The 27,725-nt window shown below is 38.8% G+C and overlaps 1 protein-coding gene and 1 pseudogene across 3 annotated transcripts in view; both read right to left on the bottom strand.

Moving 5' to 3' along the window:
• Positions 1–693: 693 nt before the first annotated feature.
• RAB2A (RAB2A, member RAS oncogene family) overlaps positions 694–27,725 on the bottom strand; it is a 90,710-nt gene continuing 63,678 nt past the window's right edge. For both annotated transcript variants that reach the window (XM_021688596.2, XM_044914633.1), the window contains exons 7-8: positions 4,097–4,165; positions 694–2,025 (exon numbers count right to left, since the gene is read on the bottom strand). In XM_021688596.2, the coding sequence (XP_021544271.2) occupies positions 1,855–2,025; positions 4,097–4,165 (240 nt within the window). In that variant the 3' untranslated portion in view covers positions 694–1,854. The remainder of the gene's footprint in view (positions 2,026–4,096; positions 4,166–27,725) is intronic.
• LOC110578740 lies at positions 24,841–26,679 on the bottom strand (annotated as a pseudogene). The gene is made up of 2 exons (XR_006539902.1): positions 25,254–26,679; positions 24,841–25,072 (listed from the first exon to the last, which is right to left on the bottom strand). The product of XR_006539902.1 is annotated as a high mobility group protein B1-like (transcript).

Here is a 27,725-nt window from a genome sequence, read left to right as displayed (position 1 = left end):
GTTGTTTGTTTTTACCATTTGTTTCTCCTCCTATACATGATTTATAAAAGAATTAGGGGAGATGGCATGGAAAGCAAACATACTGAACTTTTGGAAGAGTTAACGGTGGCTTAAAACTAACAATTTCCAAAGAATTATCCCCTTCCCGGGATAGAGCAGAACAAGTCTTAGTCGTTCAAACTTTTTCTACTCATCATTAATGACAGTGAATGGTAAGATCAGTAAATTTTATATGACCACTTTAAGGAGAGACAAGTTTATAATAACAATACTCAAGAAACTTGATTTCCTCTCACCTCTCCCTCTGGCCTCCAGGAGTTCGTTAAAACAAACCTAAGATAACATTAGGTGTTTTCCCATAAGAGTAACGGCAGAGCTTTGACAGAGTATTGCTGAATCTTTAGGGAAGACCCGCAGAAGGTTGAGGTCAGTGAGTGAACTGAAAGGTGTTTCATACTTAGAACTTCTTTATAAACACTTCTCGTAGTTTGAATGCGCCTTTGTGCTGGAGAGGTAGGAAATACTTGCTTACATCATCAGTCACAAAAAGAATTTCAATATTGTGAAGAGTTTGATCACATTTAAACAAAATTTTTAAAAAGGGTGTTAAACAGGCTGACCCTTTAAAAAAAATGCTCAAATAAATACATGTGGACGGACTAAAAAAATGATGTGGTCATAATAAAAAAGGAACACTTTTATACATAGGATTTTATTTTGCACTGCTGTAACAATTTCATTATAGACCAAGGGAGAGGGAGAAAAAAAAAAAAGGATAAAACTACCACACTGAGTAAATTACTAAAGCTTTTCTACTTTTGACAGGATTTTCCATCTGGTAGATTTATTGTCATATCCCCTTCAAAACAGACAAGATGCTTACCATAGTTTAAAGATTACAGGTTGCCACTGAAAGAAAAATTTTACACAGTCACTGTACATCAAGGTTGAAAAACTGTCCTGCATGAAAAATATACTTAGAAATCATGTGAATAAAAGCAAAAGAAAACATTATTGTGTTTAAGGAAAGATTAAAGTCCTCATAATGTGCCATCTAAATGTGGACATTCATTCTTCTTGGAGTCGCTTAGGTGTAGGGAGTTCTTGCTTCTGCCCATTTCACTCATTATACTGTGTTTTTACCCAACAGTATTCATTAAGGCAAACAAATCCTTTTCTGAAGAGGTCTTAAAGAAATTGTGGACATATAGCAAACTTTTGGCATTAAAACAGGTTAACACATACATAGCCTTTAGTAATGTACATTAAGCATATTTTCTTGGACTAGTGACAAGAAAAGATGAACATGCTTGTTAACAATGTCAAAAAGTTTAAAATTCAGTGTCCAAGCAATTCCTAACAATGCTTCTGTAGCTTTAAGCTCTAAACAGTATAGAATTTATGCAAATGCATTAAAGAATTCAAGCTTGGCAAATTACACCCAAGCAGGTTAAACTGTATATACAGAAAGGAAATGATAAATACAGAATTAAAAGAGTCCTTCTGGTTTTCCTTATAGCCTTGGAAATTGACAAACTTTTTGAGGACAGTTCTAGAATATTAAACAGTAGGTCACCACAGGTGTGAAACCTAACCACACAAACTGATTTAAAATACTCAAGATGACTTTGTAGTGTTTTAATACAGTTTTCAGTTCGTAGGTAAGGGCACAAGACAACATTTAACAAAAATAATCACATCAATTGACCTAGAAATCAAATGCAAATAGATATGAATACAATCTCCAAAATCTGTCTTTTTAAGTGAACATTAACCATTTATTCAAAGTTATACAAGAATTTGAAGGATTAAGAGTCTCCTGTGACATAAAGCCATTTCAAACAGCTTCATGTCTCAGCTGAGCAGGAGGAGAGAGCGAAAGAGGAAGTGAGTGGCCGCATCTGGGCAGCGAGACAGTAAAAACGGGCTCAGCAGCAGCCCCCCCCCAGCCTGTTGTCCTCCCTGATTGCCTGCGTGTGTGGCGTTCGTAGCAGCGTGCTGAGGGCCGATTTTAATGCCGTTCGCCTGAAACAGAAGGGGGAAGGGATGACAAATGTTAACCGGACCCGTCCAACCAGTACAGCTTCACTAAATTTGAAGAACTCCGCTGAATTCCTTTTATGTTTAAAAATCTTTCCCCCCACTGAATTTTTAATGATGTAATTTTTACCAAACGACTTGGACAAAAAAAAAAAGACACGAAGCAAATTTTTGCGACAATTACAACCGTATCTCTGAGGGCATGTTCCTTCCTTGTAAAAATAATATCGTGGAAATCCTTCTGAAAAGATTTCTTTACCCTACCAGGCCGTCGTGCGTGGACAGAGCCCGGGCAGTGCCACTTCCCCAGGCGCTCTCACGATGGAGACACTGTTTAAAACGATGACTGCAAGTAATCTTTAAAGGATAAAAACAGGCCCAGCCCTAGGCCGCTCTAATACGACGTCAAAGCTTTTCTCGAGACAGCGTTTCTGGTCCATGTTGAATCAGCTGTGCAGGCTGAGGGCATGTGAGTGTTCTGTGTCATCAATAATTTCTATGATCCCCAAAGACATGGCAGCTTGCCAAGAACCCACACACAGAGTAGTGCTTTCATTCATCAAACTCACACTTCTGTCTTAGCCCTCACTCCCTCGAGTGGGTTTTACCTACAAATACAACACTTTGAGAAAAGTAATACAGTAGCTTCAGAAATTAAGCTCTTAAGGAAACTTTACGTCACAGTAAATCTCAGATTTATAGCGCTTGGCAGTTGCTCTGCAACAGTAGTAGCCTGGGGGTTTCTGGCACTCGCTCGGTATTGACAGCAGCTGATGTGGTTTCTTTTCGCTCTTTTGACTCCTCTTTAATAAAAAGCATGCCCTATGGCTCATTGGTTTTGCCCCCTCTGGGCTGGTAGCAACTTCTTGAGGAATCAAGGAGTCAGACTTGGCAGCAGGCCAAATAAATCGCACGGCCTGTTGGCTCCTGACAGCGCCGTACAATGGAAGCTGCATGGCGCGCAGCAAAGCAGTCAGCTACTATATGAAACCGGACGGCAACGCTGAACGTGCCCTCTTACACACACGCCCGATTACTGCTCCGTTCATCCGGCCTTAGTCTCTGAACGGTGGTGGCTTCAAAGTAACTCCGAATCTACTGCCCTATGAGCCCAGAAGATAGGATTTAGAAAACAGAGTACTCCAAATTAAAAGAAATGAGAAAATCAAGCACTTTTTGGAAACCTTAGGCAAAACTGTTGTTTGTTTCAGCAAAGAATACTGAGGCAGGTATCGAAGAGCCTCGTGTATGTACAGGCCAAGAGCCACACATGCAATAAAGGATCCCTAACACCAGGCATTCCTAATTGCGACTGTGGGAGGGCTAAGGGCTTTCTCTTGGAAACACAGTCTCAATACGGAATGGCAAAAATATTTGTGTAAAAGTAAATAATCTACCATACATCCACATAAACATTCTGAAATAAATCAATGCAAGGTGGGGATTTAGGTCAGAATGATAACCTTTGGTAAACACTCTGAATTACATGCTTCAAAGCTTTACATTTTATCCTAATCATATTCATCAAGTAATTTTACAAAGGAGACAAAACCAAAAACAACGCCAATTGCCAATTATATATATTAGTCTCCTGAAAACATGCTATGCTATACTGGGAGTCATTTCCAAACTGGTTATTTCCTTCTTTCATACTAGACAACAGAGAGAGCATCCTGCATTAGTAACATAGTACGTGCATGTGCACACTAGAAAATTATTCCCCAAAGCAGATGACACCATATGGAGGCATGGATGAAAGTGGATTTTCTTCTCTCTTTGGAGGGTTTATCTTTTTTTGCATTGCTTGCAAAATGGTCACTTATCTTAATCCATTTTCACAAAGTGATGCTCTACTAAGAACATAAAAACATTTACCTATTATAGAACATAGGACAAATTTTCGTTAGAGGATTATAAACTAATAATGTGTTAACTGACATCATAGACCCATTTTAGGAATTTAAAAAAATATAAACTCATGAATCCATGTAGTAGCTAAAATTCAACTCTAAATTAATACTAGCCAATAGTATTTATTTATGCATAATATATATACCTCGTTATTAATGTCAAAGACTCCTTCTTGGATTTTCTCATAAATTTCTTTTGCTGTATTAATAAATGCCTGAAATATAGAGAAATTGATTTGAATTATTTAAAATCACAGTAGTAAAAGAACATTATGTAAAAACTCTGTAGAATATCATAAGGTTCCATATAAGAAAATCAGTCAATGTAATACAGCCTGTTTATTAATAAAGGACAAAAACCATATGATCACTTCAAAAGAGGCAGAAGAAGCATTTAACAAGTTCCAACAACCTTTCATGATAAAAGCACTCAACAAAATAGGATTAGAAGGGGACTTCCTCAATGGCTTCTATGAAAAACTCCCAGCTAACATCATACCAAGTGGTGAAGACTGAAAGCTTTCCTAAAGATAAAGAACAAGGCAAGGATGTATATGAATGTTCATTATTAGCAGCAATAGCCAAAAAGTGGAAACAACACAAATGTTAATCTACTGATGAATAAAACCCAAAAGGTGGTATAACCTTATAATGCACTATTACTCAGCCATAAAAAAAAATGAAGTACTCATTCATACTACAATGTGGATGAACCTTGAAAACAGACCACACATAGCATGATTACATTTATTGAAATGTTCAGAAGAGGTCAAACCATAGAGAGAAATAGATTATTGGTTGCCAAGGATTAGGGAAATGCAGAATGACTGCTAATGTGTATGGGGTTTCTTTTGGGGTGATAAAAATGTTCTGCAATCAGATAGTGGTGATGGTTGCACAACCTTGTGAAAACTCTAAAACTTAACTGACTTGTACTCTTTAAAAGGGTAAATTTTATGGTATATGAACTATATTCCAAAAGAAGAATTCATCACTGGAGGGAGCGGGCAGGGATACCATAATGTGAGAACAGCACACATAAGAAAAAGATGTCAGTTTGATACATTGCATAAACTTCCATGTTGAAACTAGCTTACTTTTAGAGGACACTGTTCCACACAGGATCCTGTTCACCAGGGCAATGTATTACTTCATATACAGTTTAAGAGGGAAAGAATCAAAGGATGCTTATGATAAAGACATAAAAAGCAGCTCAACTTCTGTGCCATGTTGAATGAAGTTTCACCCTTTTCCCATGTAGCATACTACTAAATTGACACACAAAAAAATCAGTGTTAAAAGACTGACCAAATTAAGCCTCTAAATACCAAATGAATCCATAAGCATTCTCTATGTAAAATATTAAGCTACTAGGGGGCACCCGGCTCAGTCGGCAGAGCATGTGACTCTTGATCTCGGGTTTGTGAGGTCTAGCCCCATGTTGAGGGTAGAGAGTACTAAAAACACAAATAAATACAAATAAAATATTAAGATTTTTTTTTAAAGATCTTATTTATTCATTTGACAGAGAGAGACACAGTGAGAGAGGGAACACAAGCAGGGGGAGTGGGAGAGGGAGAAGCAGGCCCCCCCGCGGTGCAGGGAGCCCGATGCGGGGCTCGATCCCAGGACCCTGGGATCATGACCTGAGCCCACGGCAGACACTTAACGACTGAGCCACCCAGGCGCCCCAAATATTAAGATGTTTTATACAAATAGTGCCAATGTTACCGAAGGTTGTTTATAAACTCACGTTCTAAACTATCCCATCTGAGAGAGCACAGATAATAGCATTCACATTCTAAGTCAGGTCCTCTTCAGTGAGCATTCTCTGAAAAGTCATAAAACAGGGCGATTCTCCGCTAGCACTGCCACAGATTTAATTCCAAATTTAAAAAGTAAACAGGTTCGGAGAGCCTGGGTGGCTCAGTCGTTAAGCGTCTGCCTTTGGCTCAGGTCATGATCCCGGGGTCCTGGGATGGAGCCCCCTATCAGGCTCCCTGCTCCGCGGGAAGCCTGCTTCTCCCTCTCCCACTCCCCCTACTTGTGTCCCCTCTCTCGCTGTCTCTCTCTCTGTCAAATAAATAAAAAAAATCTTAAAAAAAAAAAAAGTAAACAGGTTCATGGAGAGGAACCAATCCTACCTCTCGTCTTTTCCACACTGGAAACATCTGACTGCTGAACTTGCCACCGGAGCTTTTGTTTCCTAATTAACAGGACTGATCTGTTTTCACCTTTAAAGGCCTTACAGCTCCCCAGAGTAATCAATCTACTGCAGCTCAATTACTGCACCAAGAACACACCAGTCAGCGACGGTCTGAGACGTGAGTGACTGCGGCAGGAGCGCAGAGATATGAATATGCATAAACTCTAAGTGGCTGATCGACTCATCAGAGAGGGTCATGAGAATTTGCAGCAAAATAATGAGAAGAATTAATCACTGCAGATTCACAAGGCACTTAGGAAGCGAGTGCGCTTTTCATGTGCACGGGAGTTACAGTGAAGGAGAAATTGGCTTCCAGCCAACTCTGAATTGATTCACATTCCTCAAAATTGAAGTTACCCTTATAAATAAGGTAAAACTTAACTTTATTTCCAATAACATGTCAATTACGGTGATGGCCTTAGAAACCAGGCTAACTAAGTATTGAAGTCAACAGACATAAATTCACAGGGCTCGAAATCCTTAAAGGGGCTCCCACATGTGTACATCTCCCTCGAACATCAGACAGAACTACAAGATCCCATAAAGGAGTTAAAACTTCATATAAACAGCATCTGTATTATAAAATACATTAAATGTGCCAATTTATGGAAAGAAGTGGAAATTTTTGCTAATCTGTTGACGAAATCACTTTAAAAACTGGCTCAAGAAAGCTATGCTATATGAAATTTTCTAAGTCACTACTAATTTTATGACCTGAACAGTACTTAATATTATTAAACACCTTTAAGAACAGTTGTACCCAATGGACTTAAGATGTATTTTACATCTGAAGAACATGCAATCAACTGAATTATATACAAATGGTTATATTTCCTTTCATAATTCTCATCATGTCAATGAAACAGTCTTCAGACAATGCTACATTTACTTGCCATCCAACTCATGATTATATGCTGAAAACACTGAAATAAAATATCTTCCACTCCTCTGGGCACATTATAAAGAGAGTATTATATAAATGGGTTGTTTTGTTTACATGATGGCAAAATTAATTATATTTAATCTGTATTATTAAATGATTAATTAATGATCAATTTTAACGAATCCTTAGTTTAAAATCCGATGTGACAAATGCAGACATTAGTTCACATGTTCTAAAAGCCCGTGGCTATCGACTGAAACTGTTGAATCCCCAAATACAACGAACATTAACCAAATACTTTTAAGGCTTATTAGAGATGAAATGAAACTTCTAAGAGAAGAGCGTTGGGTGTTACAGACAATCTCTGATCCCTACAGATGCAAGCATTTCAAGAACTCGGAAAGACAAGGGATGCCTCTTACAATAACTGGCTAGAATTTTAATTGCTCATTTCCTCATTGTTGTCTGTGTTCTAGAGGTATTTCACATTAAGTCGCTACGTTGAAAAACAAATGCGGGGATTGCTTTTTAGTGACTAGAGTGAAATGAGCAACAATTTAACTAGATACTACAAAGCCTTTACACTAAAGCTCTCATGTTTTCATAGGATAGTCTTAACTTGAAATTCCTTCCAGTTCTAAACATAATTTTAACCAGTTTCACTTCTGTTTTTCAGGCTATACAAATTCTGAGGAGGGGGCAGGATAAAGAAAAGGGGAAGGGAGCCTGGGTGGCTCTGTCGGTTAAGCATCTGCCTTCAGCTCGGGTCATGATCCCTGGGTCCTGGGATCGAGCCCCGCGTCGGGCTCCCTGCTCAGGGGGGAGTCTGCTTCTCCCTCTGCCTGCTGCTCCCCGCTTGTGCTCTCGCTCTCTCTGACAAATAAAATCTTAAAAAAAGGAAAGAAAGGAAAGGAAAGGAAAGGAAAGGGGAGCATGCGTGAGGGCGTGCCTGTGAGTGGTAGGCGGTACGAACCCGTGCAGTATTAGGGGCAGAAGCAATGGGGGAGCCTGCACATGGCGGCAGCTGTGGGGACAGCAAACTTGTGGACAACTCAACAGCTCCTGATGGCGGAGTACAAGTGCTAATGATGATGGTCCATGTCATTAAGGAGAGGCTGTAACCTGGTAAATTAATCTACCTGGAATACTTATTTCTTTATTATCAGAAAAATGAAGCAAGTTGGTGGCACACCTACAGAAAATTTTTAGCATTAGTTAGTGCAATCCTTTCAAAGCATAACAACCTAAAAATCATTGTTTTGTGACACTTAAGTCGGAACTATAAGCAAAAACACCGTATACTTGGGGCGCCTGGGTGGCTCAGTCGTTAAGCGTCTGCCTTCGGCTCAGGTCATGATCCTGGGGTCCTGGGATCGAGTCCCACATTGGGCTCCTGCTTGGCGGGAAGCCTGCTTCTCCCTCTCCCACTCCCCCTGCTTGTGTTCCCTCTCTCACTGTGTCTCTCTCTCTCTGTCAAATAAATAAGTAAAATCTTTAAAAAAAAAACAAAAACACTGTATACTTCTATACTCCACAAATACAATCAAATCTGAGTATTAACAAATGGGTTATAGAACAGGAAAAAAAAATTTGCTGAGAAACTGATGTCGAAAGATTTCATTATTAGCACCGTGAAACAATATCTAGGCAGATCCACAACTACGTAGTAGAAACAGATTTCTGTGTAGCCAATTTAATTTGGGGAGCCTCTTGCTCTCCCATGCTCTCTGATCCTCTTGCTCTCTGATCCTCTACTGATCCTCTACTCCAGGATCAGAGGCCTGACTCTCTCATTTCACCATTAACTCTCCCCCTTTGCCCTACTTTGATTAATTGCCATGGTCAGTTCTTTACCTTCATTGGCCATTAACTGCCTTCCAGCTCAGACACTAATCTTTCAGCCCTGGGCCGTAGTCATCTGAATGGTCCTAATACCTAAAATTAAGTCAATTTTCAGTGACTTCCCTAGCAAAAATTAAAAGAAACATAACCACAAAGAATCACAAATGCATTATAATTCAAATAAATATTCAACACACAAGCTGATGCATATCCTATCGTTTGTCATTCACCCAGGGGTACCTATTAAATTGTTACCTTAGACTCAGCACAGCCCTAGGTACTATGGGAGATACAGGGGAGAGGAGGATAAAGTTCCTACTGCTGCTGAACTACAACAATTTAGTTGGGAGATTCTAAGCACAAGGGCTTAAATCTCTGTTGAAGATGCAGGAAAAAGAAACTTTCTGCACTGACAGAGGGAGTGTGTGTGCAGGGCAGGACTGAGGCAGGTCTAGATGTAGGCCAAGGACAATGTGCTTAGAGGGCCTTCCTTCACAGCCGAGGAGAGAGAACAGAGGCAAAGGGGAACACCGAACAATGTTTCATTTTTATTATGGTTTAACAGTTTTTAAAGCAAAATACTGAAAATAGATGGTCTACAACAGAGTAAAAGATCTAAATTATTTCTTTATGTCACATGCTGCCACCTGGTGGCAAGATAAAAAGTGTAACATCTGATAGGTAAGAATTCCAAATAAATCAAAGTATCTCAGTTTCATTTAAACATCTTGAACAGGGGTATGCCTGGCTGGCTCAGTTGGTAGAGCATGTGACTCTTGATCAGAGGGTTGTGAGTTCAAGCGCCATGTTGGGTGTAGAGACTGCATAAAATTAAGTCTTTAAATAAATAAACATCTTGAACAGATAGATGCTAAACAGCAAAGTACCCTGTGAAATCAGTGATTCTTTAGTTTTTTTCTTAGAACTGGAAAATGTGAGGTAACTAAAATGTTGTTTAATTTTCTTCTCAATTCCTGATCAGTGCTATGAACATTACAGGTGTCCATGTGACGATGCTAATAATAACCAATATTTACTAAGTACTCACTAATGGGCTGGTCACTATGCTAAGTCATTTACATAGGTTTTCATTATTTCTGCAAGAAATTCAAAATATGTATAAAAGTAAGGAAATTCATTTTAATTTTCTTTCATTTGCTTCCAAGAAGATCTGTGGGATGAAATTATCCTTGTAAGATTAACAGAATGGCCAAGGGTGGAGCTCTAGAACCAGACTGTCTAGGTTCTAACTCTAGTACCACCTCTTACTAGATATGTTGCTTTGGACCCACTGCTTAGCCTCTCTGTAGCATGAGGATAATATGGTGCCTACTTCATAGGATCGTTGGGAGGATGAATGTGTAGAGCACTGAGAACAGTGCTTAGCAAGTGGTAAGCACTCATGGCTTGTTAACCTTCAGCATCATAAATGTGTGAGTGCAATGATATGTGGGGAACAACAAAAGAGGGTACACATGTGAGATGCGAATGTGTCCTGAAACATGACAGACAGGATCAAGGAGAGAAATGGTGATCAGGGGTGCCTGGGTGGCTCAGTTGGTTAAGCGTCTGCCTTCGGCTCAGGTCACGATCCCAGAGTCCTGGGATGGAGTCCTGCAACGGGATCCTTGCTCAGCAGGGAGACCACTTTTCCCTCTGCCCCTCATCCCACTCGTGCTGTATCTCTCACTCTTTCTGTCTCTCTCTCAAATAAAATCTTTAAAAAAAAGGTAAAAAAATGGTAACCAATATTCTTCAGTGAATTAAAATAACTTGGTTAAATAAAAACTAAACATTAGAAAAGTAGATTAACAATATACAACGTGTACAGTGAGCCCTGAAAATAAACTATATTGAGATAAGGCTTAAATATTATGCAAAGACAGGAAAGACCACCAGATAGAAGTTAAACACAAACTCCTTCAAATTCTTTGGCTTTAAAATGCTCTGAGTCTAGGGGCGCCTGGGTGGCTCAGTCGTTAAGCGTCTGCCTTCGGCTCAGGTCATGATCCCTGGGTCCTGGGATCGAGCCCTGCATCGGGCTCCCTGCTCCTCTGGAAGCCTGCTTCTCCCTCTTCTACTCCCCTTGCTTGTGTTCCCTCTCTCACTGTGTCTCTCTCTGTCAAATGAATAAGTAAAATCTTAAAAAAAAAGTCTATCGGATTTAGTTTCAGTAAGAGAGAGCTCATACATACATCATCCAATACAATGGCTTTCATATTGTATCTCACAGACATCTTGCAGGGGCCACCTCTTGGGATGAGGTAGGAAGTAGGGAGAACCCAGTAAAAGGAGAATGAAATCCCTCTTTCCCTCCTCATCTTCCATGGCATCCCATTCTGCTTTTCTTTCATACAGTTTCCTGTGTTTCATTAGAAGAAAGAGGGCCACTGCTAAATCTACTGATTTACAGTAACTCTCACTTTATAGATAGGACTGAGCTGCAGAAGGAGAAAAGACTTGTCCAAGACCATGCACAACTGCAGCAGAAGCAAGATTAGCAGGACTGACATTCTGCCCACATTTATCTTCCCTTTATCAGGATCACTTATCTTTAACACAACTCAAAGGAATTTTCATTTTTTTATGTTTTCATTTTATTTTATGATGAATTTATAAGGAGGCAAGGCTGGCCATGGGGAGACCAGTACAGAGTCTAAAACAATAATCCAGTTAAGAAATGAAGGCCTGACAAATGAACTGTGGCAACAAGAATGGAAAGCAAAGATCAAACTTAGTATCTACTTTGGTAAAATTAACAGGACTTGGTAAATAATAGGGAAAGAATGGTAAGGTATTTAAGGGTGACTCCACTTTTGGCTAAAGTGACTGACACGGAAGGGTATGCCATGAATTGAGATACATAAAGTAGGAGGGGCACCTGGGTGGCTCAGTCAGTTAAGCGTCCAACTCTTTCATTTTGGCTCAGGTCATGATCTCAGGGTTGTGAGATTGAGCCCCGTGTCAGACTCCGCGATCAGTGGGGAGTCTGCCTCTCTCTCTCTCTTCCTCTGCCCCTCCCTCTGCTAGTGCTCTCTCTAAAACAAATGAATAAATCTTTAAAAAAAATAAAAAGGTAAAAAATCAGGTTTCAAGGAGAGAATGAAGAGTTTATTTTAGACACATGGAATTCCAATGCTTATGTCAGATACAAGTGGAAAGGTCTTGGTAGCTGGTGATCTAGATAATTGTGTGCTTATATATGAATATGCACTATAAATGTGTGAGTATGTAAGTGTGTGATATGCACATATCAGCAGGACTTTCTCCAGTAATGTTCAGCTACCTTAGTTTAGTAGAGAAAGCGGATCTAACTTTCAAAGTTAGTTTGGCTTGGATGCCAAGTTCTGTTGGGTGATGGCCAAGTAAGGGGTGGAGAAACTGATGCTATCAGCAAAATCTTCCCATTAGGGGAAGAGAGTAATAAATATTTATTAAACACTCCTCCAAGGATGCTGGAAACCTGATACGGTCAGGCCAAATTTCCAGTGAAAAATTCGTATGGTACCCTTGACACTGAGAACAGGGTGAAGGGGACAAGAAAGCCTTCAGTTTACACCACATTCCAGCTTTATAGAATTACCTGTTCCACCACTTCTAATACAGCCCAAGGCAAGAAAGATGTGCTCTCAATGCAAATTAAGTCTGGAGGTACTGGGACAGGACACGAGCATATTCAAGGGGCCTTGAAATTGGTGTTCTTAGTTACACAAGTCACGTGTTTTCCCTAAACATAGAACTCCACCTATCCTGTCAGTTTAGATGGTTCGGCAAGCTATTGCAATCTGTCTTAGGGCCAGCTAGTTAGTTGACTATGCTTTCCAACTATTATCTTGGCTGTATCTTTTGTTTTTGCTTAGATTTTATTTATTTGAGAGAGAGTGTGCCTGAGACAGAGTATGAGACAGAGAGAGAGAGCACGCGTACACACAAGCAAGGGGGAGGGGTAGAGGGAGAAGCAGACTCCCTGCCAAGCAGGGAGCCTGATGCGGGACTTGATCGTATGACCCTGGAATCATGACCTGAGTCAAAGGCAGACACTTAACTGACTGAGCCACCCAGGTGCCCTTGGTTTATCTTTTAGTACTTTAGCAGCTAAGCCAGGAATTGCCAGCCTTGATTTTTCAATAGTTTAAGATATTTTATTTAAAGATTTTTAAGTTTATTTATTCATTTAATATGTCATCTCTACACCCAACATGGGGCTCGAACACATGACTCCAAGATGAAGATCAGTCGCATGCTCTTCCAATTGAGCCAGCCAAGTGCCCCTCAAGATATTAAGTAATCTCTACACCCAACGTGAAGCTCAAACTTACAACCCTGAGTTCGAGTGTCAAGTGCTCCACTGACTGAGCCAGCCAGGTACCCCAAGAGCTTAAGGTGTTTTTTTTAAGATATTTTAAGTTATTAGAGTTTTGCCTCAACATTGTTTGATGTTTATGTATTTTTCTGGGTTCCCATAGTAAAATTGATGAACATAGGGAAAAATAACCCATCAAATGGCTAAGACAGTGAGAATATCTGATAAGGAGACAACTGTTAAGCAAATGGCAAGTTTAACCACAATTCACACCACAATCCTCTTTGGAATCCTAGAGGGAATATAATACTGAGTTTTGGTAATATACAACTCTGAGAAAATGGAATTTTACTCTATAGAGAAAATACACAGAGAAAGACAGGGAAGGATATATGTAACTACATATACACACACAACAGAGTTACATATATAATTGTAATACAGTAATACATCACTTCTGGGGCATTCTGAAATTTTCATGAAGTTAGCATGAGGCTTTTGGGAAGGGGTATTTTTCCTAGCCTGCTGTAATCTTTGTGACATTTATTCCTGGGTCTAAAAAAAAATCTTTTCCAACTACTAGGACATTAGGTAGCTACTGAAGGAAGCTCCTATAAAAGGAGAAGCCAATCTGTTCTTCTGGGTTTTCAAAAATCTCATGAGTTTTAGAATGCTTAGAGCAAAGAAGGTTTAGGAAAGAATTCCACCTACATATAACCAAGTGGGACCAAAGCATAAAAGATTAAAGACTGAAGGAAAAAGGACAAGAGAGAAGTGATTAAATAAATACTTAACCATCCAAACATTTATTATCTACTATGCAGAGGAGAAACTATGCTAGGTGCTGGGAATGCAGAGATGAAAAGATAGTGCTGATGAGCTCTCAGTATAATATAGAGAGCACATTGTAAGGAGATGGCCAATAAGGGGACTTGTTTTCCAAGCTAATGAGTTTGATTCTGAAGCTGTGAGGAGCCCACTACACATGGTGTTAATAAAATTGGGGAGTGACATTCAATTTTCATTTTTATGAAGATCTCAGAGGCAACAATTTAGAGGATTGAAAAATTAGGACAGGGAATCCAAGAGCAATGATAGAAGAGAACGACTTGGGGAGATATTTAACAGGTAGAAATCACAAGACACAGTGGAAAGCAATATATATTCACCACTGAATTATGTCATTATAATTGACTATAAAGGGGTAGGGAAAAAGAAACACTTCAGGACAGAGGCTACTGAAGATTCTAATATCCGGAAGGAACTGTTTAAGGTAAGAACAGAAAAGTATTTGTTAGGATAGGCAATTTTAGGAAGTCCAGGGTAACCTTGGCCATGGTAGAGGAAGTTGACCTGTGAACTGCGGTGTGAAAATGAATGAGGAAATGGAGATGGATCTTACTAGAAGAGAACATATCCAGAACTGGGAATGACAGGTTTTTGTTTTAAAATGGTTTAACTTTGATTATGTAATTATATGCTGATAGCCTAGAGAAGGAGAGGATGAAATCATTTGAAGGAATGTTTCTGAGGAACAGAAAAAGACAGTAGTCTCTCAGGTTCTTCTGTTAGGTAATAGAGCTGAAGGAACTTCAGTCTCCACACTCCTCAAAGCCTGCCCAGGAGAGCAGCATGGACAACACGAGACAGCTGGTTCCAAATGCAGGCTTTCAGCCCACACCCCTGACCTATGGAATCAGAATCTTCCTTTTAACAGGATTCCTAGGTGATCTGTGCGCATATTAATGTTTGAGAAGCACAGCTCTAAATACAACTGATTTGAGGGAAAAAATTGTTTATTTTTATTTATTTATTTTTTAAAGTAGGCTCTATATCCAATGTGGGGCTTGAACTCACGGCCCCAAGATCAAGAGTCATATCTTCCACTGAATGAGCCAGCCAGGTCCCCCCTGGAAAAGAATGTTTTTATAAGATATTCTGAGCTAAGGAAAAAGCAATCTCCACACCACCAACTGCAACCCATATGTTACCATGAAGTAAGAGAATAAGCAAAATAAGAAAGACGTTCATCTTTCAGATATTATATATCCCCTATCCCAATTCCATTTTCGGGGGGAGAATGGTTAAATCACACTGGAAACCTCTAGGTTAAATAAAACTGAACAAGCTTCTTAACAGGGGGTTCTCAGAAACTAATAAACTATTGTGAATTCTGGTTTTCTGTAAGGGAGATACACACCAGCTCCTCCTAAACACGTCTGACCACGGAACCCTATGCAGAGGTGATCATTTTATTATTTTATTTTTTAAAAAGATTTTATTTATTTGAGAGCAGAGAGAGAGAGCACAAGCAGGGGGAGTGACAGAGGTGGAAGAAGGAGGAGACTCCCTGCTGAGCAGGGAGCCTGATGCAGCACCCGATCCCTGGACCCCGGGATCATGACCTGGGCTGAAGGCAGATGCTTAACCGACTGCGCCACCCAGGTGTCCAGAGAGGTGCTCATTTTAATTAATGCTCCTCAAAGAAGGATAGAATAGTCTTCAATACTGCTATTCTCTACTGTATGGCACAAGAGAAAGGGGATAACAAATGTGAAAGAACTTTGACAACGTGCCATACAAATATACAACAGCATTATTTCAGGTACTTGGCATGTTTTAATCACCTGAAAATTCTTCTGAAATAAATTTTCCACTTATGAGACACTCTTCTAAATGCGGACACCACATATGTGCACATCACTGGATTCGAGTGACAGAAGGAGCTTCTTGTATGTAACCTTCATACCAACACCTCAGTTTGTCACAGGGCAGACCACAGAGGCCAGATTTTCCTGGGACACTGCGGAGTAGGACACTAAACAAAGCTGTGGTTCTAGAATGATCTGCCAGAGGGTGGCAGCTGAGGAGGTGTTTCCATGAGGAGCCAGGACAGTTACCAGGTACACATGGTATCTTGGCATCCTCAATGACCTTCAGGTCTCAGTTGAAAACAGAAATCAAAACTAATATTCAAAAATATTTACTGCCAGTCACATAGCTGATTCTTAATTTTCCTATCAGCAAAATCTTCAGTAAAATGGAGGTCAAAGTAATTTTTTTCTTTTTTGTCAGCCAGAGATAAAAGAGCCTAAATCTCATTTTCCTAAAATGCTCTGTATACTCAGCGTAAATATTACTTGAATAAACCATACGCAACTAAATGGGTTTTTCCCTCCATATGCTATGAACTCAAATATATGTGTATAGCACCCACGTATCATGTTTAAAAAATCAGTACTAGAAACTGAAAATGTAAAGAATTAAGTTCTGGTCTCCTATTACCGTGGGAATACCATATAGACAAGACTATTTTGGTTGAAATTGGCTTTCTGATTTCATTGACATTTAGGGGATGAACTCCGGGGTGTATTTCTACTATCACATTTATGGGTGTATTTCTTCAGTGAATAACAAAAAGGACAAATTATAATAGCAGGTTTAGAGCTATCCAAAGTTGTATTATGAAGTGACTAAAATCTACTTCACAGGAAGGATGAATTCCTTTATTATAACTTGTAACTCAGAAATTGTAACTTACAGTTTGGAAACCAATATACTTAAACACAGTAGTTGTATACTATAGTAGTTTGCTAATAGAGAGGTTTTACATGGAGAAAGCTGTTTGTGTGTAGATAATAAATGTTTATATGTGTGTGGTATTAATGTTATATATGATTTTATAAATAGTAGATCTTGTCTGAGGAATTTTATTTTTAAGGTATTTTATTTTTATGCTCTCTAGAAAATAATTTGAAAAATATTTTTATGAGGGGGGGAGGGGCAGAGGGAAAGGGAGAGAGAGAATCCCAGGCAGGCTCATGCCCAGTATGGAGCCTGATGTGGGACTCAATCTCACAACCCTGAGATCATGACCTGGGCTGAAATCAAGAGTCAGATGCTTAACTGACTGAGCCATCCAGGTGCCCCCCCAAAAATAATATTTGAAAGTACAGTCTTGGTGTTATTTTAAATTTAAGATCCCAGCTGAAGATCAACAGCATAAATTCAGGTAAGAGCAAAACAGTTGGTATAGGAGAGGGTGGAGTTAAGGAAAATATAAAGTTCAAGTATTTTAAGTAGAGCAGTGCTGAATGATGGTATTAGTGGTCAAAGGTCAGAGAGAGCCCATCAAACAGAAGTAGAAGTGGTGTCACTTTCTAATAGCACTCTGTCCTCACTCTCTCCCCAAACTGTCACTGAAATAAAGCACTTTTTAAAAAAGATTTTATTTTAGAGTGAGTGAGCAAAAGAGAGTGAGCGTGTGCACACGGGGGTGAGGGGAGCAGAGGGAGAGAGAGAATCTCAAGCAGACTCTGCACTGAGCCTGGAGCCTGACTGGGGCGGGGGGGGGGGGGGGCTCAATCTCACCACCCTGAGATCATGACCTGAATTGAAATCAAGAGTCGGATACTTAATCAACTAAGCCACCCAGGCGCTTCTGAAATAAAGCATTTTTAAAGAAGATTTATTTGAGAGAGAGAGCACAAGCGAGAAAGAGCATGATTGGTGGGGGGAGGGGTAGAAGGACAAGAAGACTCCCCCCTGAGCAGGGAGCCCGACGTGGGGCCTCATGACCCGAGGCGGAGGCAGACGCTTAACCGACTGAGCCACCCAGGCCCTCTGAAATAAAGCATTTTGAAGATCATCATACACTATCCCACCTACTTCTTTTTTTTAAAGATTTTTTTAAATTTATTTATCTCAGAGAGAATGGGAGAGAGCATGAGAGGGGGGAGGATCAGAGGCAGAAGCAGGCTCCCCGCCGAGCAGGGAGCCCGATGCGGGACTCGATCCCGGGACTCCAGGACCATGACCTGAGCCGAAGGCAGTCGCTTAACCAACTGAGCCACCCAGGCGCCCCCCACCTACTTCTAAATGAATAAAGAGAATGCATGTATGACACAGAGTTGTTGGTGCTTCACTTCACTGATTTTAACTGTATCCTGTTATTCTGGCTCAGTGTTTTTCAACCTCGATACTACTGATATTTACACCAGACAATTCTTTGTTGTGGGGAGCTATCCTATGCATTTTTTCTCTAACACCAGTTTGGCTGTTCTTCCCCTCAAAAGATCCTTCATAGATGAAATCATTTAACTGAGTAGTAAATCCATGGACTAATAGTAAACTTACTTCCAGCAACAACACAACTAATGTTGGAAAAATGCTGTCATCTGATGCTGCAAATTAACCAATCTCTTCCAGGGAAGTATAAGAGTTAAAAACTTCATGGTCTCTACTTGGCACTATAGTAACTAGATCTTGATTAAAATATAAAAATAGATTGCAGCATAACAGCAAAAGGCAACAGGTCTAGTTAATAAACAGAAAGGAATCATCACTCCATCAGGTTTAACCTTAATGAATAATGATGTAGTTAAAAAAAAATTTTTTTTTTAAGATTCCATTTATTTGTCAGAGAGAGGGAGAAAGTGAGCACGTGTGCACACAAGCAGGGGGAGCAGCAGACTCCCAGCTGAGCAAGGAGCCTGCTGCAGGGCTCAATCCCAGGACACTGGGATCATGACCTGAGCCAAAGGCAGATGCTTAACCGACTGGTCCACCCAGGTGCCCCTAGGTTTAAATTTCTAAAAAGAACTTTTAGTCAAATGGTCCATGATCCAGGACACTGGCTCTGTATAAATCATTCTATCTTTTCACATACAGTAGTCCCCCCTTATCCATGGTTCTGCTTTCCATGGTTTCTATTACCCTCGGTCAACCATGCTCCAGAAGCAGATGATCCTCCTTCTGATGTACAGTTAGGTCAAGAGCAGCCTAACGCTACACCACAATGCCTACGTCATGCACCTCATTTCATCTTATAACACAGGCATTGTACTGTCTCACATCATCACAAAGGTGAGTACAGTATAGGACGATGTATCATGGTTGTATGTTTTTTAAATTATTGCCACTGAAATATTTATAGGTAAAATATTTCTGGAATTTCCTTTAAAAAAAAAAGAGGACATAATAAAAAACATCGTCAAAATGGTGATAACTTCTGAAGCCAGATGACAGATGGTAGATATATGGATTTACCTTTTTACTTTTTTAAGTGGTGACAACTATTTAAATTGATTTAAAATAGCACCACCAACCTTACTGTGAACTGACCAAAATGCTTTAATATGGGTGATGTAGAAAAATGCATAAACATATACTGTCATATAAATGCTCATTACTTAATGATGTACTTAATTGGGTTTTAACGTCTGACATGCAGAAAAGGTCATGAATGCAGTTTGTTTAAAAAAAAATACTATATTATTTATGAAAGTGCAAAACATCTAATGTTTTGCCCAATTTTGGAGTTCTTCCCTTAGTTACTTTGCTCCACATAAAACTCATTATTATCTTCCAACCAGGTCTTTATTCTATATAGCTCAGCTGTCTCTTTTATGAATATTAGTATAATTTTCTTCAGTTACTTCTGAACAATCTTACTAAGAAAGTCTATGTATGCATAATAAAAATCTCAACAATGACTTTATTATTTGTTAGGCATAAGCTAAAACACATAATATTCAGCATGGAAAAACCTGGTTGTTGTAAAAAAAAATTTGCTTTGTGCAAAAATGTGACAGAGACTCACCAAAGAGCCATACTTAAAAAAAAATTAGTAACTTAATATTTTGAAAAAGAAATTGTGTTCTTTGTAAATTCAAAAAATATCACTTAAGCTTTTATAACTATGCTCCATATTCTTACACTGGTATTTTATTATAATACAACTGTGAGGCTTCTTAATCTTTAATTAAAAAAAAAATTGCCACTGTGATTTTTAACAACAGGTTAACTTTAAAGTTGTTTGTGTGTGGTTATTATTATTATTGTGTTCTGATCAAACTTTCTGAGGTAACTATAGATTCACATGCAGGTTTAAGAGAGAATACAGAGAGATCTTGTGTAACCTTTACCTGGTTTCCTCTAATGGTAGTATCTTGGAAACGTATAGCACATTGTTACAATCAAAATGTTGAAAAGTGATACAGAACATTTCATTATAAGGATCCCTCGTGTTGGTCTTTTTATAAACATACCCACTTTCCTTCCACCCTGACACCCCCTCTTAAACCTCGCCATGACTAACCTGTTCTCCATTTCTCTAATTTTGTCATTTCAAGAAAGTCACAAATAGAACCATATGGTATGCAATCTTTTGGGTTTGACTTTATTCACTAAGCATAGTTTTCTGGAGACTCATCTAGGTTGTTGCATGTATCAATAGTTCATCCCTGGGCGCCTGGGTGGCTCAGTTGGTTAAGCAACTGCCTTCGGCTCAGGTCATGATCCTGGAGTCCCTGGATCGAGTCCCGCATCGGGCTCCCTGCTCAGCGGGGAGCCTGCTTCTCCCTCTGACCCTCCCCCCTCTCATGTACTCTCTCTCTCTCTCAAATAAATAAATAAAATCTTAAAAAAAAAAAAAAATAGTTCATCCCTTTTTACTGTTGAGTAGTATTCCGTAGTGTGGATGTACTATGTAACTTTGTCGAACTATTCATCCATAGAAGGACATCTAGGTTGTTTTCACTGTTTGGCCATATTGTGAATAAAGATGCTATGAACATCTGTGTACTGGTTTCTGGGTAAACAGAAATCTTTGTTTCTCTGGGATAAATGCTCAGACGTGCAACTGCTAGGTAGCATGGTAGGTGAATGTCTAGTTTCTCTCTTTTCTTTTTTTTTTTTTTAACATTTTATTTATTATGTAAACTCCACCCCAAATGTGGGGCCTGAACTCATGACCCCGAGGTCAAGAGTTGCATGCACTACTGACTGAGCCAGTTAGGTGTCCCTGAATGTACAGTTTTTAAAGAAACTGTCAAACTGTTTCTAGAGTGGCCCTATCATTTTACATTCCCACCAGCAATGTATGAGTGATCTGTTTCTCCATATCCTTGCCAGCATTTGGTGGTGTCACTTTTTTTAATTTTAGCCATTCTGACGGATGTATAGTGATATCTCATGGAGGTCTTAAGTTGCATTTTCCTAACAGCTGGTTGATGTTGAGTATCTTTTCGAGTGCTTATATGCCTCTTGTATGTCCTTTTTGATGAAATCTCTGGTCATGTCTTTTGCCCGTTTTCTAATTGGATTGATTTTTTTTTTTAAACTATTGAGTTTTGCGAGTTTTTTATTCTAGATACTAGTCCTTTGTTGGTATTTGGTTTACAAGTATTTTCTCCCAGTCTGTAGCCTGCATTTTCATCTTTTTACCAGGCTCATTCATAGAGCAAAAGTTTGAAAAGGCAAACTTATCAATTTTTCCTTTTATGGATCATGCTTTTAGTGACAAGCATGCCTATCACTACATCCTGAAGACTTTCTCCTCCCCCCTCAAAAGATAAATAGCTAAATGTTTTACATTTAACTCCATGATCTGTTTTTAGTTTTTGTATAAGGTGTGAGACTCAGGTTCATTTATTTTGTCTATGAATGTCCAATTGCTGGAGCACCATTTACTGAAATGCTTATCTTCCTCTATGAGTTGTTTCTGCACCTCTGTTAAATTATTTGGGCATATCTGTGTGGGTCTATTTATTGTTTCTCTATTCTGTCCCACTGCTGTTAAGTATCTATTCCTTTACTGATATCACACAGTCTACGTTAAGGCTTGAAATCAAAGAGTGATTCCCCTACTTTATTCTTTTTCAAAATTGTTTTAGCTATTCCAGGTCCTTTGCCCCTCTATCTATATTTTATAACAATACTGTCAGATAGCTACCAAAAAATCTTACTGGAACTTTGATAGGTATTGGGTTAAACCTTTTTATCAATCTGTGAAGAAGTGACATCTTTATTAGATTGAGTACTCCAAACAATGAACACTGTATATCTCTTCATTTATTTATATCTTTCTTTCATTAGCATTTTGCAGTTTTTAGCATATATGTCCTGTTCTGTATGTTATTTTTAGATTTATACCTAGGTATTTCATTTTCTTTTTGTGAGATTATAGATGGCATTGTATTTTAAATTTTGGTGTTCATTGCTATATACACAAATAGATTTTTTAAAAAAGTGAACTCTGTGCCCAACATGGGGCTCAAACTCACAACTCTGAGATCAAGAGTCACATGCTCTACTGACTGAGCCAGCCAGGAGCCCCATATATATAATAGATTTTTATATATTTGTCCTGTATCCTGCAATTTTTTTTTTTTTTAAGATTTTATTTATTTGACAGAAAGAGACACACTGAGAGAGGGAACACAAGCAGGGGGAGTGGGAGAGGGAGAAGCAGGTTTCCCACGGAGCAAGGAGCCCGATGTGGGGCTCAATCTCAGGACCCTGGGATCATGACCTGAGCCGAAGGCAGACACTTAACGACTGAGCCACCCAAGCACCCTGTATCCTGTAATTTTCTTGAACTCATTTATTAACTAGTTTGTGTGTGTGTGTGTAAATTCCTTGGGATTTCCTAGAGACAATCATGTCAGTCACAAATAAAAAGTTTTATTTCTTCCTTTCTGAGTTGTCTGCCTTTATTTCCCTTTCCTGCTTTATTGCACTAACTAGAACTTCCACCAATATCTTAAATAATGGTGAGAGCAGACATCCTTGCCTTGTTCCCGATCAAGGACTAAAAGCATTTAGCCTTTCATCATAAGTGTAATGTTAGCTGTGGGTTGTTTTGTAGATTTTAAAAAAAAAAAAATATTTTATTTATTTGACAGGGAGAGAGACAGCCAGAGAGGAAACACAAGCAAGGGGAGCGGGAGAGGGAGAAGCAGGCTTCCCGTGGAGCAGGGAGCCCGAAGCAGGACTCGATCCCAGGACCTTGGAATCATGACCTGAGCCAAAGGCAGACACTCAACGACTGAGCCACCCAGGCACCCTTGTAGATGCTTTCTAACGAGCTGAGGAAGTATTCTTCAATTCCTTTTTTTTTAAGTTTTAAAACATGTACAGGTGTTAAATTTTGTCAAATGCTTTTTCTGCATTAATTGCTACAATGTGGTTTTATTTCTTCACCTAATTAAAATGGAGATTATATCGACTGGTTTTCAAATACTGAACCAGTCTTGCATCCCTGGAATAAATTCCATTTGGCCATGATATATATACTTTATGTATGTACATGGGTATGATTTCATATATTGTTGAAATTCTATTTGTTGATACTCTGTTAAGGAATTCTGCTTATACATAATAAGAGGTATCAGTCTACTTTTTTTTGGTACTTTCTTTGGTTTTGGTTATCAGTGTAATATAAGCTTCATAAAATAAATAGGGAAATGTCCCATTTCTTCTTTTTTTTTTTTTGAAAAGATGTTGTAGAATTGGTGTTCATTCTTTCTTTAAATGTTTAGAAAAAAATAAATGAATGAGTGATTGTATGTTTGGTAGAATTCTCCAGTGAAACCATCTGGACAGAGAGATTTCCTTTTAGGGAATTTTAAAATTATGAATTCAAATTTCCTTCATAATTATATAGGACTATTCAAATAATCTATCTCAGGGACACCTGGGTGGCTCAGTTGGCTAAGTGTCTGCCTTTGGCTCAGGTCATGATCCCAGGGTCCTGGAATCGAGTACTGCATCGGGCTCCCTGCTCAGAAGGGAGTTTGCTTCTTCCCCTGCCTGCTGCTCCCCCTGCTTGTGCTCATTCTTTCTCTTTCTCTGACAAATAAATAAAACCTTAAAAAAAAAAAAGAGTCAAATTAAAAAAAAAATAATAATCTATCTCACATTAGGTGAGTTGTAGTAGTCCGTGTTTTTTTGTCCATTTTATGTGATTTATTATATTTATGTATTGTTCCTTTGATGTCTGCAAGATCTGTAGTTTTATGTTCTGTTTTGTTTCTGATACTGGTAAGGTAATCTCTGCCTTCTCTCTTTGGTCAATCTTGATAGAGGTTTCTCAGTTTTAATGACCTTGAAAAAACACAGTGTTTCATTCATTTTCTCTATCATAATTTTCCTGTTTTCAATTTCACTGATTTCTGCTCTTACCTTTATTATTTCTTCTATTTGCTTTGGGTTTCTGAGGTGGGAGCTAAGATTCTTGCTTTGAGACTTCTATTCTATTGTAGGCATTTAATGCTATACATTTCCCTCTCTGTACCTGAATTACCTGTTATTTTCTGATATGCTATAGTTTCATTTTCATTCAGTTCAATATATATATTTTTTAAAGATTTTATTTATTTGACAAAGAGAGAGACAGCGAGAGAGGGAACACAAGAAGGGGGAGTGGGAGAGGGAGAAGCAGGCCTCCCCCGGAACACAGAGCCCTACGCTGGGCTCGAATCCAGGACTCCGGGATCATGACCCCAGCCGAAGGCAGACACCCAACGACTGAGCCACCCTGGCCCAGTTCACTGTTTTGTGTTTTTTTTTCTAATAAAAAAAATTGTATTTACTTAGAAGCATTCAGAATGTCAACAAAAGAGCTGCAACTTTTTTTTTTTTTTGCCAATTACAGAGTGGTATTCAGTTAACAGAACAATAATTATTTCGTAGAAGCTGCATCAGAGACAACTGAAGATGAAAAACTACCATCCCCATATATAACTAATTTGTGCTGTGCACCAACAAGAACCTGCTTTAAATTTCCATGCCAATTTACAACCCCACACTGCACTAGGCAAGGTTAGTGGCTACTGAAAATACCACCAGGACAGGGCTATCTAAAGACACATTCGGTAGTGTGTTAACTATACAAAGAAAGACACTGTACAGTTTAAAAACAAATCTTACACAGCCTTACATTTCAATTTTTTTCTTTAAAAGGAGTGAGTTGTGTACAGGGGGGTTAAATGCTTTATAGACAAGAAAAAAAAACTGCGCTAGAACCAACTTATTCATCATCATCTTCTTCATCTTCTCATCCTCCTCATCTTCTTCATCTTCCTCCTCTTCCTTTTTTTTTTTTTCTTAAAGATTTTATTTATTCATTTGAGATACAGAGAGAGAGCACACGTAGTGGGAGAGGCAGGGGGAGAGGCAGAGGGAGAAGCAGGCTTCCCACAGAGCAGGGAGCCCGACATGGGGCTCTATCCCAGGACCCTGGGATCATGACCTGAGCTGAAGGCAGATGCTTAACGACTGAGCCACCCAGGCGCCCCTTCTTCCTTTTCTTGCTCTTTTCAGCCTTGACAACTCCCTTTTTTGCCGCATCAGGCTTTCCTTTAGCTCGGTATGCAGCAATATCCTTTTCATATTTTTCCTTCAGCTGAGCAGCCTTCTTTTCATAAGGCTGCTTGTCATCTGTAGCAGTGTTATTCCACATCTCTCCCAGTTTCTTTGCAACATCACCAATGGATAGGCCGGGATGTTCTCCTTTGATTTTTGGGCGATACTCAGAACAAAACAAGAAAAAGGCCGAAGGAGGGTGCATTGGGATCCTTGAACTTCTTTTTTGTTTCCCCTTTAGGGGGGATATAAGTTTTCATTTCTCTTTCATAACGGGCCTTGTCCGCCTTTGCCATGTCTTCAAATTTTCCTTTCTCTTTAGCAGACATGGTGTTCCACCTTTCTGAGCACTTCTTAGAAAACTCTGAGAAGTTGACTGAAGCCATCTGGGTGCTTCTTCTTGTGCTCCTCTTGGCAAGTTTGCACAAAGAATGCGTATGATGACATTTTGCCTCTTGGCTTCTTAGGATCTCCTTTGCCCATGTTTAATTATTTGTTCAGTGTATTTTTAAGTTTCCTTTAAGATGTCCGCTAGACACAGAGAAGTGTGTTGTTTAGTTTCCAAGTCTTTGGAGATTTTTTTTTCCAGTTATCGCTTATTGATAACCAGACTAATAGAACTGAAAGGAGAAAGAGACAAATCCATAATCATAATTGGAGACTACTATTGATTTCTAGTTTAATTCCACTGTTTAGTTTAGTTCCAGATTTCTATTGGTTTTTGCTTCACATATCTTGCAGCTCTACTGTTTGATATATACATATTTAGGATTGCTATGTCTTCCTGGCAGACTCATATAATGTCCCACTCTGTCTCTGGCAATTTTCTTTGCTCTTAAGCCTACTTTATTTGATATAAATAGAGCCACTCTTGCTTTCTTCTGATTAATGTTTGTATGATATATCTTTTCCAATAATCTTCTTTTCAACTTGCCTGTATCATTATATTTGAAGTGAGTTTCTTATAGACACCCATATAGTTGGGTCATGTTTTTTAATCCTCTCTGCCAATTTTTTTTGATTTGTGTATTTAGATCATGTACATTTCATGTCATTATTACAATGTGAGGGCTTACATCTACCACTTTGTTTTTTGTGGCTGGCTTTGGTTTTCTTTTTCTTACCTTTCTGAGAGTTAATTTGAACCTTTTTAAAAGTTTCATACTGATTTACCTATTGTTTATTAGTGTATCTCTTTGTATATTTTTTAGTAGTTACTCCAGATATTGCATTTATATACATAAGACTTAATATATATATATATATATAAAACTTAATCACAGTCTACCAATGTTGTCAATTTTACCAAATCAGGTGAAGTATAGTATATTACAGTACCCTTACCTCCCCTGATATCCCCTTCTTCACCATGGTATTTCCTGTACATACATCAAGAACACATTAGACATTATTGTTCTGCTTCATCTGTCAAACAATTTATAAGACTTAAAATGTTTTAAGAAAAATCTATCGTAATTATCCATACTTTTGGTTACTGGTGTTCCTTCAAAGATTCTTTCTTTTATTTCATTTCTGTTAGATAACTTCCATTAGCCATTGTTTTGTAGATCTGCTATTAATAAGTTCTTAGCTTTCTTTCATCCTGATTAATGTTTTCACTTTTCTTCATTCTTGAAAGGTATTTTTGCTAGTTCTACCATCCTGAAAATTATTCTCTTTCAGCTCTTGAAATTGCTGTGTATTTCTTTCTGACCTCCACTGTTTCTGATGAGAAACTGCTGTCATTTGAATTGGTAAGTTTCTTACTGCTCTTGTAATTTTTCCTTTGTCTTTAGCTTTCAGAGATTTGACCGTGGACAGAAGTTTGGCGTGGCGTGGATTTATCCGGTTTTTATCCTGTTTGGAGTTAGCTCAGCCTCTTAAATCTAGGTTTATGTCTTCTGCCACACTTGGCAAGTTTTTGGTCATTGAGTATTTTAGAGCCATCTTCGTTCTGCTTTCCTTCTAGGAATCTGGTAACACAATGTTAAGAGTTTGTGTTATGGTTCCACAGGTCCCTGATGCACTGCTCATTTTTTTTCCCAGTCTATTTTCTCTCTGTAGTATAGACTGAGTAATTTCTATTTTTCTATCAACCAGTTCACTATTTCTTTCCTTTGTCCCCTTCATTCTGCTGTTGACCCCATCCACTGAGCCTTTTTTATGTTAATTATATTTTTTGTTCTAAAATTTCTATCTGGTTCTTCTTACTTGTATTACTTTTGCTGAGACTACTTTTCACTTGTTTCAAGAATGCTAATTTTTTTTTTTTAAGATTTTTAATTTTTTATTTGAGAGAGAGAGAGAGTACAAGCAGGGGGAGCGGCAGGCAGAGGGAGAGGGAGAAGCAGGCTCCCCGCTGAGCAGGGAACCCGATGCGGGGCTCGATCCCAG

This window comes from Neomonachus schauinslandi, chromosome 4, assembly GCF_002201575.2.
Source record: "Neomonachus schauinslandi chromosome 4, ASM220157v2, whole genome shotgun sequence".
Lineage (NCBI taxonomy): Eukaryota > Metazoa > Chordata > Mammalia > Carnivora > Phocidae > Neomonachus > Neomonachus schauinslandi.
This window is presented reverse-complemented; position numbering and strand designations above follow the sequence as displayed.